At 54.5% G+C, this 12,667-nt stretch overlaps 1 protein-coding gene across 4 annotated transcripts in view; it reads right to left on the reverse strand.

Annotated features, from left to right (window-relative positions):
- The window catches only part of DENND2B (DENN domain containing 2B), a 159,142-nt gene that overhangs the window by 11,122 nt on the left and 135,353 nt on the right, over nucleotides 1-12,667 (reverse strand). For all 4 annotated transcript variants that reach the window (XM_036258639.1, XM_036258642.1, XM_036258640.1 and 1 more), the window contains 9 exons: nucleotides 11,980-12,131; nucleotides 10,218-10,433; nucleotides 9,225-9,321; nucleotides 8,692-8,736; nucleotides 7,528-7,712; nucleotides 6,450-6,559; nucleotides 6,198-6,267; nucleotides 2,784-2,861; nucleotides 2,059-2,199 (listed from right to left, as the gene is read on the reverse strand). In XM_036258639.1, coding sequence (XP_036114532.1) covers nucleotides 2,059-2,199; nucleotides 2,784-2,861; nucleotides 6,198-6,267; nucleotides 6,450-6,559; nucleotides 7,528-7,712; nucleotides 8,692-8,736; nucleotides 9,225-9,321; nucleotides 10,218-10,433; nucleotides 11,980-12,131 — 1,094 coding nt within the window. The remainder of the gene's footprint in view (nucleotides 1-2,058; nucleotides 2,200-2,783; nucleotides 2,862-6,197; nucleotides 6,268-6,449; nucleotides 6,560-7,527; nucleotides 7,713-8,691; nucleotides 8,737-9,224; nucleotides 9,322-10,217; nucleotides 10,434-11,979; nucleotides 12,132-12,667) is intronic.

The raw sequence follows: 12,667 nt of genomic DNA on the forward strand, positions 1-12,667 counted from the left end.
CTGCAATCATGGATTTATTTCTTCTTCCCTCTCCTAGAACCCAGCACCCAGCTCTCACTCTCAGAAGATGACCTTCTCTATTTTGAGAAAACAGAAGCCATCAGATGAGGATCCACACTCTACAAGCCATCGCCCTTCCCTGGCTTCACACAAAGATGTGCCCTTCTCCCCTAATAAAGGCCGTTCCCTCCCTGGATCCCACCACCAGGGCCTTTCAATGACAGCAGGATCACCCCCTCCCTTCTGCATCCCCTGAGGGGCCACTCCTACCAGCATCCACACAACCATCCTCAAAAAACTCTCCTGGCCCACACCTCCTTCCAACCACTGTCCCCTTCCCTAGTTTTCTCCACCGCCAAGCCTCTGGAAAAAATGTCCACACAGGCTGTTTCCACTTGCTCACCCCCATCCATTCACTTCTCAATTCATACAGCTCTGGCTTCTGGCCCCCAAGCCCCCACTCTTCTGCAGTCCACCCTTGTCAAGGCATCTTGCCATCCTCACGCTGACTCGTGGCAGTATTGATCAGTCCTTCCTTCCTTCCTTTTTTTTTTTTTTTAATCCTCACCTGAGGACATTTTTCCATTTTTTCTTCAGACAGAGTGGGAGGGAGAGAGGGAGAGAAACAGCGATGTGAAAGGGACACATCAAGTGGTTGCCACCCTCATGACCAACCAGGACTGGGGACAAACCGCAACCGAGGTACATGCCCTTAGCAGTAACCGAACCCAGGTCTCTCTGGACCGCAGGCTGACGTTCCAACCGCTGAGCCAAACTGGCCAGGGCAGTCCTTCCTTCTTGACATGCCCCCTCCTTGGCTTCCGAGCCCTGCCCTCTCCCGGCATGCCTCCTACCTTCTCAATCCAGGGCTGCTGCTCCACCACGGACCTCTCAGCGTCCGAGCCCCTCAGGACTGAGCAGCCCCGGGGCCTGCTCTTGTCTCTCCCCTATGTGCACTCTGCTACCACACCTTCTCTTGGAGTCTCACAGGCATCTTAGAGGCAACTTGTACGAAATCAAACTCTTCCTCCTCTTAACCTACTCCTCCAGCAGGGGCTCCGTCAGCTACCTGCTGCTCAAGCCAGAAGGCTGGGAGGTAGCCTTAAAATCTCCCTAACCTTATTCCCTATGTCTAATCAAGCACAAAGTGCTCATGATCCTAATTCTAAAATGCATCTCATCCATCTACTTCTCGTCATCTTTTCTAGCACACTTAATCCAAGCTACTATCATGCCATGCCTACACTGTGCAGCAGTGGCCTACCCGGTATCTCTCCTTTCACCCCAATTCGTTATCTATGTAACAGCCAGAGTGAGATTTTAAAAACATATCTCACTCTTATAGCCCTGCTTTGAATAAAATTCAAAATCCTCGCCTTGGCCTAGCAGGCACATTGTGCTTTGGCCTCTCCACCCTGTCAGCCACCTGGCCTTCTTCCAGTCCCTTGACGAGCACTCACACAGTTCCCCAGCGCCTGCCTTCGTGTGCGCTGGAATACCCTTCTCTTCCGTCTCCCTCCTCCCACTTCACGGAGTGGACGCCTCACCTTGGGCCCCAGCTGAAACGTCCCTTCCTCAGAGGAGGCCCCTCCTGGCCCCGAGTCTAAGGCAGGTCCCTTGTCACGCACGCTCACACCTGTGCTTTCAGCTGGCACCTAACACGTGTAGGGATCACGTTTACATGTAGAAGCATGTCCTTAGTGTCAGTCTCTCCCACTGGACAATCGACTCCGCACGGACAGACCTGCGCCCCTCTTTAACGTTAGGACGCTGACTTTGCGGTCTGGCCTGACCCTGTCTGTGAGAGAACACACAGCCACCACGTGATGAAGGAGTGAGAGGAGGGCAGGCGGGGTGCAGGGTCGTCCAAACAGGCCAGGGGCACCCCGAGGAGCTGCAGAGAGTTGGGCAGAGAGTTCGGTGCCTACTGAGGGGGTGCACAAACCTGGAGAGCGAGGACGGGGCCATGCTCTGTGCCTCCCGGAGACTGCACCCTTGGCGGGGCAGGCCTTACAGCCACAGCCCTAGTCTGAGAGAAGAGGCAGCACAAATCCCTACCTCGTTGCCAGCGCCGGGCAGGAATGTCTTCACTTTGATGGTCTTCCCTGGAGCAGGGAAGGGTGACTCCATGAGACTTCTCATGAAGGGATAGACCAGCGCAGCGGAGATCCCACGCCGTCGTTCCACCTCATCTAGGACCTGTGCCCGCCACCAGCAGCCCAAAAAGGAAGGGTGTCAGGGCACTGCCCTTCCCGACCTCCTGGGCAGAGAAGAGGGCAGCCTGGCATCTGACCAGCTCAGGCCAAAAGTTGGGAGACAGGAAGACTGTCTTTCCGGGAGCTTCACATTCCCACCATTCCCATTGCCCTTGGCACCCAGTGACTGCTGTGCCCCTACTCAGTCCTTGCCTCAGGCGCCAAGAGCTGAGTAGCTGGGCAAAGGAAATACCACTTGAGAGTCTGGTCTCTGGGCACTTGGCTTCCCCATGGTGGTCTCTGTCCCCAAGAAGCCTGTCTCCACCCAAGGCCCAGGGGGGCTGTGACACAAGCAGACATGGCTGGTGCGGGAGCTGGGACAGGCCCGCTGGCTGCATGAGGAGCCAGGCTGGCGGTCAGGAGGCGGCAGAGCACTTGCCTGCCCTTGTTCCTTTCTCGCTTGCATTCCCTCTTTCTCTCCCCGCTCCCCCCCACACACAGGTGGTTTTCTCATCTCAGCTGGCTGCAGATACTCCTATGGGAGCTGTCAGCGGGGGGAGGGGAAGGAAGGAAGCCAGAGCCTCTTACCTTGGAAAACAAGCCGAAGCAGCCAAGGCGGCTGATGACACAGTATACCTCTGGCAACCGAGGCCCTTTCCCACTTGGCTGGGCCGGGACAGGGAGGAGAGACACAGACAGAGAGAATGCATGATTACCTCTGGCTCCTTTTCCTTGGGAACTGCGAACTAAGGACTACTCTTCCAGTGGAAGAAGGCTCCAAGCTGCTAAACCTCTCCTCGACCAGGCCCCAAAGGAGAGGCTGCTACTCTTGTGGGGCAGGCTTCAGCCTCTGGTAGGCCTTCCAGCCCAAGGTGCCAGGCTCCTGCAAAGCTCTACCCAGGCTCTACCCTGCCTTCCAGGAGGTCGCCGGCGGGGCTGGCAAAGGACACAGCAGTCTGGCAGAGGCTATAATAGGATGTGTGGGTTTACATCCTAAGGCTGGGACCCCCAAGAGTGCAATGAGAGGAACTTGTGTACATTCTTAGCAGCAAGCCACAGAGTCTTCTGCCCTCTCAACAGGGGACATTCTGCAAAACATTCCTTTCCTCGGTTGCTCTTTCCTTCCTCACGTCCTTGATCCATCCCCATTCTAGGAAGACTCATGGAAATAGATAAGGGGAGCGAGCTGCTACTTATTATATGTTTACCATATCTGAGTCCTGGGCTTGGTACGTTACTGAACTAAACTTGTGAGATAAGCACTATTATCCCCATTTTATAGATGAGTAAACTGAGTGAAAAATATGAAGCCATTGCCCAAGATCATGCACCTAAAAGTCATGGAACCAGGGGTCTGTTTTGGCCTCCAATTTGCTGTTTTACCTCTAAAGCATGCTATTTTCTGACAAGAAGGAAGAGAATAGGATGTAAAAAGCCACAGAACAGAGGAAAGCTACAGAGTAGAGGAAAATAAAGGAAAAAAGTGGATTTGAAAGGTGGGCAGCTGCAGAGGATGTGCACTGAGAGCTCCCCATGTCAGGGGCCCTGAAATACAGGCTGGGGTGAGTCCACAGGAGTCTACTGCTGCAGCCAGGGGCTGGCAGGGCTCTGTGGCCGCCTCTGGCTTAGAGACCTGGAGTGCCTGGCAAGGCCTGGTGGGGAGGGAGGAGAGCAGCAGGTGCTGGCCCCTCATGCAGGCTGCTAAGCAAATGCAGATGGGGCTATTTCAGTCTCCAAACCTGCTGGCCACACGTCACAGATCTAAAGAGAAGGCAGAATCTGTTTTTGTCCATATTAGGTCTGAAACTCACTCCTCAATCCTTCCCTCTCCCCCGCCTCCCCTAAAGCCCAAGTGATTAAATCAAGTATGTGGGATTTGGGTTAGAATCATTGTGTCCAATCTGCAGGAATGCCGAGCTAGTGCCAGCCCCCTTGGCAGGGACCCAGCCCAGGCCCTCTCTGAGCTCGCCAGGACAAACATGCTCTTCCCTGGGGGCAGCAGGCCCACTGCAAAGGAGCAGCTCTGATCCGTCTCTGCTCCTGCAAAGGGAGCCTTCCGAGTGCTCCCCTTCAGGCCCAGATGAACCCGGGGCATGCAGGCCTCCGCCTGGCTCACCACCTGCATCTCTACTGCTCCACACCCCCTTAGCCCCATGCCCTGGGCATTCTATATCCATATATCACTCCTCCCCAGACTACCCTTGGGGTGGTCCAAGAGCACCAGGCTTGGTGGTAAAGGACTTGGGAATAAATGTGGCTCTGTCCCTCACTGCCTGTTTGACTTTGGAAAGTCAGTCAACTCTGAGTCTGCTTCTTAATCTACAGAATGGACATAATGCTACCTTATGGGTTATTTTGAGGATTGAAGAAAATGACATACTGAAAGCATCTAGCCTGGAACATAATAGGTCCTACATAATAGTTTATTTCCGCCCTGGCCGGTTTGGCTCAGCGGTTAGAGCGTTGGCCTGTGGTCTGGAGAGACCCAGGTTCAGTTCCCGCTAAGGGCGCGTACCTGGGTTGCGGTTTGTCCCCGGCCCTTGTTGGTCATGCAGGTGGCAGCCACTCGATGTGTCCCTTTCACGTCGATGTTTCTCTCTCTCTCTCTGTTCCTCTCTCTCCCTCCCACTCTACCTGAACGGAAAATGGAAAAATGTCCTCCGGTGAGGATAAAAAAAAAAAAAATAGTTTATTTCCTTTGTCTCCCCTTCTACACTGCAAGTCCTGCCCCTCTGCTCTACTATCTAAAGGGAGGGTCCATGTCTAACATATCTTTTTTTTTCTTTATTGATTTTAGAGAGAGAGGAAGGGCGAGGGAGAGACAGACAGAAACATCAATGAGGGAGAACATCGATTGGCCACCTCCTGCTTGCCCGCTCTGGAAATCGGGCGCACAACCTGAGCATGTGCCCTGACCGGGAATTGAACCAGTGACCTCTTGGTGTGTGGGTCGACGCTCAACCACGGAGCCACACTGGCCAGGCATGTCTAACATATCTTGATATGTGCCTTTAGCATGTTACTTGACCCTCAAGAGGTGTATGATACCTGTTTCTGAAAGAATGAATGGCCCCGAATCCTTCATTTGGGGTCCCTGCTATACATTACCCTTGCTGAGGACCCCCCTCATCTGCCCCTAGACTGGCATCTACTAAGGCCTTCTCCTACTAAGGCTTGGGAACCCCAAAACATAGCCAACAACACTCCTGGTGAGTTCCAGGGGACAGTGCAACTGGACTCTTACCATCACCTCGATCTATTTCCCAGGACTAATGGGAAGAGAGGTAGGAAAAGGGCTTCTCTCTCCACAACATAGCTTCTGTTTTCAAAACCTTCCCTTTCCCGTAAGTTCGAGGCATCTCTCCCAGAACCCAGAGAAGGTACTGCTCTGTTCCTGTTCGGCCTCCAGTCCTACCAGACGGTGGACAAGATGCCTCCCCACATCAGACTGGCTAGGAATGGGGGCTTTTCCTCTACTCCAATCTGTTTCACACACACCCACACGGCTGGGATGACACAGTCCTGCCTTCAGAATTAGCAATCAGAGCTCAGAAGCCCAAGGCAAATGAATGAAAAGAAAAAGTATAGGTAAGCTAAAAACATATGGCAGCCCAGTAGAAGGCAATCCATTCTCTCCTCTTATTACACATAATCTTAGATCCCAGGGCCAGTCAGAGCAGCCACTTTGAGTCCTGCCATCCCAGGAGTACCTCATCTATGAGACTGTGTGTGTGTGTGTGTGTGTGTGTGAGTGTATATGTGTGTGTAAGAGTGTGTGTTGTGTATGAGTATATGTGGTGCATGTGAGTGTGTGAGTGTATGTGTGTGAGTGTGTGTTGTACGTGAGTACATGTGTGCGCATGCGTGTGTGTATGTATGTAGGGGTGACCCCGGGAACAAAGGACAAAGCAGAACATAGGACACGTACAAACTGAAGTTGCAGAAGGGCACATAAACATACAAACCCTGGCCCAGTCCTGAGGACTGAATGGCCCTACTTACCAGTAAGCGCCTGCAGTAGCCAAAGCGTCTGCTGCCATCCTCCCCAGTCAGCATGAAAGAAAAAGTCTCACTGGAACAGGGAGAGGTCTGGCATCAGGGAAGCATCAGAGGACCCAAGAGACAGCCCCCAAGAAGAGGGCCTGCCATCCCAGGGAAGGGTGAAGGGCCAGGCTGCTGCAGGAGAGGAGGGTGGGACTAGGGTGGGCTCTGCCCTTCTCCTCCTCCCTCCGGCCAGCCCAGGCCAGGCCTCACCTGGTATACTCTGACACGGGGAGCCAGTCCTTAGCATCAGGGAAGCAAAACTGGGGAATAGCCTTGAGCCTCTCCTCTGCCTCGCGCATCTGCTTGGTGGGTCGGTCCAGCTGCAGGGAAGAGGAATGGGGAGAAATAGACAAGGGAAGGCACAGAACCTGGGGTGGCGAGAAGCATCTCCCCCCCGAGAGCCCTAGATGGCATCCTACCAACTGGCATGCTTCTCAGCAAACCCTGTCCCCACTCCCAATTTTTACAAAGGGGTCTGTGGGCTGAGTCATCATTCATCCATTCCATGTGTGTCAAATGAGCACTTTGCCTGTGGCACCTGGCACTGTGCCATGCACTAGGGTATGGAGGAGACAAGTGGACAGGTCCCTGTCCCTGCACGTTCCGGTCAGGAGAGGGAGAAACAACAACAGTTCAGAGTGTCACAAGGGTGATATGACAGAGAGAACTGGGCAGGGCAGCGGCTACTGTAGGGTATCTGGAAAGATCTGGAAAAGGAACTATCTGAGCAGCGAAGGAAGAATGAAAAAAAGAGCCAGCAGCCATGAGATGAGCTGAGAAAGAACATTCCAGGCAGATGCTATGGCAGAGAGAAAGGCTTGCGTGTTAAAGGAAGGGAATGGAGGCCAGGGCATGGTGACAGGCAGAGAAGGAGAGGTAAGCGGTAAGGTCGATGGGGAAAGGGGGGTGACTGCTGATGGGCACAGAGTTTTTTTTTCAGGCTGATAAAAATGTTCTAAAGCTGACTGTACAACTCTGTGGATATACTAAAAGTCACTGAGTTGCACACTTAAAGTAGGTGAATTATATAGTATGTGAATTAGAGAGAAAGCAGCCGGGGGCCCTTCCTCAGGAAACTTGTAATCCTTGTCGTTTTACTCTAAGCACACCGGGAGGGGTTCTCCCTGCCCTCACCCTCTGCACAAACACCCACAGCCCCTGAAGGCCCGTCTCCCCTCCCGGCAGCCAGGTGGTGCTATGGCGGGAACAGGGTCTCTCTCCTTGCCCAGAAGGGCCAGGCAGAGAAAACATGGTAGAGGAGGGGCGCCAGGGATGGGGATGGCCTCACCTTGGGAAACTGGTAGGAGACTTCAGGGAGGTAGGTGTTTCGGGACGGCTTCTTCTTGAGGGACACCACCACGAAGTACTCAAAGAGCTCCCGCTCCTGCCACTCGAGCAGCTCCAGCTCCAGCGTCCGGTAGCTGGGGGCGCGCTTCAGCATCGACTGGATGTGGACCAGGCGCTGTGTGTGGGCTGGGGGTAGGTCACACATGAGGGGACAGACCCCACATGAGGCCCCCTCCACACCAGACTCAGGGCTCAGTCTCTGTGGGTCACCTCGAAGTGCATGAGCCTCATCGACACCCTCACCCAGCTGGGTCTGGGGAGAAGCAGCAGGAGCATGGTGTCTGCCCCAGCACAGGGACCTACTGTTCTGGCCCTCCTGGAGCCTGAGCTGGGCCAGTAGGACTGCCCACGCCAGGCATGTATCACTGGCACCCACCCAACCCTGCCCCTGAACCAACAGGACTAAAAGATATGAACACCCACAAAGGCTGCATCCTTGGGCCTCTATGAGTCCTTGGACTGAACCCTTTGTTCCTGTCCCCAGGCCCAGAGTCCACCTGCCGACTAGCCTGGGGCCAGCAGAGGCAGGCGGGAGGGGACTAGCTCCCACCTATTTCCATCTTCCGGGAAGGTCTAGGCAGGGTTTCCCAGTAGAGAAAGAAAAGATTTGTCCAAGGTCCCTGGAATGTGAAGGTCCCAGAACCTTTCCAGGGAGGTGCCCGTCCTCCGCTCTAGGGAAAGGGGACATGAGTGGCCTCAGAGGACCAGTTTCCTCAGACTATGGCACATTCTTTATAACCAGAAGAGGTCCTTGTAATCTCTGAACCCATCTATAACCATCCAGATGCACATTTACCAGGGAGATTTAGTACCCAAGTCCCACAGACAGCAGCCTGGGGAAGTGTGGGCAAGGACACCAGCCTGAAATTTGGGCAAAAGGAGACATCTAAAGTTAACCTCACGAGGCGGAGTTCACCTGACTGCAGACACGGACGCCCCTCCCCACAGCGCCTCACCCTGCTAGCCCGGCATCCTGCCTGCCTGCTGCCGCTCCAAACCAGGCCAATTTGGGATACGGGAAGTACACGTGCAGAGGGAGGGAAGGCTTATTCCCTAGAGCCAGGGCTGGGAAAGGGGTCCGTGCTCTTGGGGAGCCACACCTCACCTTTGAACCTGTCGTCAGAGTCGCTCTCACTCTCGCTATTTTCATCTGGAAGAGAAACAGCAGGAGCACATGCTTGCTGAGCCCCTGCCCACAGCAAACGTTTCCTGTGCCCCCTCCCAACTCTTCCCACAAGGGACGGTCTGGAATCCTGGGGGTCCATGGCCAGGCTCTGAGTGGCCGGAGGCCACGGTCCCTCAGAGCTCAAACCGCAGGTGCTTACCTATACACAAACCCTTATCCATCCTGTCCTGACCTGGGGGAAGCTGAGGACCTGAGTAAGTCTGGACTTCCTTTTGCCGAAAGTATATTCCCACAGCCACCTCCCTACTCAGGGCCTCACAGACCAAATCCTCAACCACCCCATCCAGGGCTTTCTTCTCTCCTTGGCGTTCCCCTCTTATGTGACCACTTCCTGGCAGGGCTCCAGCCTCCTAGAAGGCAGGAGGATCCCCATGATTGGCCCACCAAAGGGTAAACTGAGGCTGATCCATGCCTCTCCTGTTTTAATGCCCAATTCAGGTATCAAGGCCTACCTCTCAGTGATGCTGTCTCAATGCTGGACATAGACAACTTTTTTAATCTCTTCTTTCCTCTCTTGGCATTGTAGATGGAGTTAATTCTTTGGACAAGCTGGGCAAGAAAAGCAGGGAGGGTGAGCTAACCCTAATACCATCTGCCGCAACTTCCAAGACGGCTGATTAGTAACCCACCTGTTCCCTCCCCGGTGCAGGCTCCGGGCCCTCCCCGCTCCTGGCTCAGCGCCGGTCTCCTGGCTGCACTGAGACCACATGCAGACTGCCCGGCAGCTCTCCATCTACCCAGCCCCCTAGGTAGACTCCTGCCCCAAGGCAAGGACATTAAACTTAGCTCCCCAGAGGAAGGAACTGCGGTCCAACTGGACAGGATGGGAACTCTTGGGTCCCGAGAGTCACTGACCCAACTGAGACAAAGAGCTCCTCAGATGTAATAACAGGAACAGGGATTCCAGCCTTTCCCCTCTGGGCTATAACCTAGAGCCCTGACAGGAAGGAGCTAAAGTCCCAATATACCCAAGCATTGTTTGCAGGCTAAAAATACCATTTAGCTAAATCCTGCTGCACTGGGCTGAGGGTTTGGGCCTGGTCGCCTGGTGTACGAACGATTTGCTGAAAACTCAATTCTGAGTTAAAGAAAGAAAGACCCGTGCTTGAATCCGAGGCCCTTCAAAGCCTGGCAATGTGTATGCACAGAGCCCTCAAGATGCATACCCCACGTGCACAAATGGGAGCCTCCAAAGGACTGGTGTGCACCCATCCAGGGGCATGAGCGCTCCCTGGGGGCAGAGGCTGGCCTGTTCTTCCCCTAACATCCGCCCACCACTAATCACTTCGTGCATTTTTATTGGGAAGAAAGAGGGATTAACCAGAAAGGCCAATGCAGGGACCCAGAATATACTCAAGGAGAACTGAGGAAGCAGCCTCAGATTAGGGGAAGGAAGGGACAGAAGAGCCACCTGCCTGCCCGCCTGCTCCTTCCGGGGAGGCTACCTTGGGAATGCGGCGGGCCCGGCGGCTAGACAGCAGCTCACTGGTGGTGCTGAGGCTGTCCTCATTGAGGCTGGAGGGCGATGATGGCAGGCTCAGCTGAGCCAGGAGCAGCATGTCATCATGGCTGTGCCTCTTGGGTAATCGTGGCAGCCGGTGGCTCTTCCTCTCTGACCAGTTCCCACTGCGCAGGGTCTGGCTGCCGGGTTTCAGGGAGAGCTGGCATGGGGGAGAGAACGTGGAGGGACTCGCCACAGAAGCCATGGCTGGCACCATCTGCTGGGGCCACGTGCCGGCATCACTGGCTCCCAGAATCCCACCCTGGCATTTCCATCCGCCAGGGTTTCCTCTCTCAAGACCTTAGCTGCTAATCAGCAGGTCAGGGCTAGATCAGAGACTTGCTTCCACAGAGGAAGCTTAACTGCTTCATCCAGAATAAAGAAAGCAGAGGCTAAGAAAACTGGGCTGTCATCTGAGTGGAAAGAGAAGGCCAGCCGGGGACTCTGGGGGCTCCTCCTGAGCTTTGGGACAAGGCTTAGACTTAGACTTTGCTCATGACTGAGCCTGGCCACTGCAGCCAGCCTTTCCCACCACAGCCCCTGGTCCAGACCTAAAAGGCTGCTTCCATGCAGTAATCGACATGCCAGCCTGGCCCTGCTCCTGTATTCCAGGGCCAACACAGCGCTCTGGCTCTCACCACCAAAGCCCAGCAAGGCAGGCCGCATAGCCAGTTGGCTCCCTCACCCACACGGTCCTAGGCTGCCCCCAGCCCCAACCCTGATCCACTCTCTGCTTCCCTCCGTCCAGGCAGCCACCCTACAGTACAGGGCACCTTCCTCTCAGCGGATTCTGCTCGTGGCTGCAAACTCAGCATGCCCACCCGCCACCCGGGCCTAGCACTGCCTCTCATCACTCTTCACCACGTCCTCCTTCTCCCTGTCTGTCAGCTTCCTCTTCCCACCCAGTCAGTCTGGCAATGCAGCCAGTGGGAGCCTGTCTGAACAGAACACATCAGGAAGGTAAATCTTTTATAAAAACAATCACACTATTCCAAAGTCGGGAGAAATCATTTTTATATTCTCTGGCCAATGTTACAAATATCCAGGTCCCCTCCATTTGCATAAAGAACTAGAGTTACCTGGGTAGGTCCAAGAAAGCATCTCGACTGTCCTGCCTCCTGTCCACTAACCTGGACAAGGCCAGAAGGAGCTGAAGTCTAAGGGCCTCCTCTGACCCTTCACCTGTCTTCTCATTCTGCCTTCTATCAGTCTATTCCTTGGAGATTCATCCTTCTTCCCTCCGACAGGAGTGGCTCCAGGTTGCGTGGACACCTGGCTAGTTCTCAAATCTGGTTCTTGGGCCTATGCCTGGTCTCCCAAGCACCAGAGCTGAGATCATTTCTGCCAGTGCTGCAGAAATACCAAGATCCACCCAGGGCCCCGTCTTCCTCTTTCCCACAGAAGGGGGGAACAAGGATAAGACAGCAGACTACAGGGACTCCTGCCTTGGTCTGGCAGCTCAGAACTCCAGTAGAGAAAAGAAGACAGTTGGATAGGATGCCCCAAAGAGCGTGTTTTGATTGCCCCTAAGGGCTTCACCATGCCACAAGTCCCTGACTGCAGAGCTCTTTCCTGACTGAGGTCACCTCCTTTGCCAAGCACTAGTGAAGGGAGAAAGCCTGAGTGGAAGCTGGCCCACGCCTTGGTTGGCCAGGCCCCCATAGTGACCCGCAGGCAGACGCAGGTCCGAGTCTGGCTGCTGTTACCTGAGTGGGTGGGTTGTTGTATTTCCTGTCCTGAGGACTCCACATCCTGTGCAAAGAGTCCAAGGAATTCTCTGACAGTTGCTGGGATTTTCGTCCTGCTCTTCGGCTCTTTAAGTCCACATCCTCATATGGATTCTCCTTGGGCAGATCTCCTGCAGAGAAGGAAAGGTTAAAGTAGGGGGAGAAGGGAAGGAGGAAACACACACGAGCTCCCTCACACACACACAAATAAACAAGCAGAATTCCTGTGAACCAAAGAGAATGGCTTCTGCCTGGCCCTTCGGCTCATGAGTCACGCAGCAGCCCGTCTGCAGTGGGAGGCTACAAACAGATCCTGGCTCCCAGTGCAGAAGCTGAACCCCCCACCCCCAGTTCAGCTCAGCCTTGTCTGGCCTCTGCTTTATAAATTCAGGGATTGCACAAGACTGGCTCAGCCACCCCTGCCTGTGCCCAGCCAGAGGACAAAGCCAACACCAGGCGTCTTTCCTTGGCTCCAGTCCCCCTGCTGCAAAAGCCCCAGAGATACACAGTTCAAGGTGGCAGGGGCTTCCAGAGGTCACAACGCTGTCCCTTTCCTGACTGCTCCCAAGGACTGACTTTTGGGGGATGAGCCTTGAGAAACTCTAAAGAACTCTGGGGTGCAGGGCTTTCCCAGGCCTCGCTCTCACCTGTCACACTGCAGTTCTTC

Source organism: Molossus molossus, unplaced genomic scaffold, assembly GCF_014108415.1.
Source record: "Molossus molossus isolate mMolMol1 unplaced genomic scaffold, mMolMol1.p scaffold_m16_p_13, whole genome shotgun sequence".
In the NCBI taxonomy this organism is placed as follows: Eukaryota; Metazoa; Chordata; class Mammalia; order Chiroptera; family Molossidae; genus Molossus; species Molossus molossus.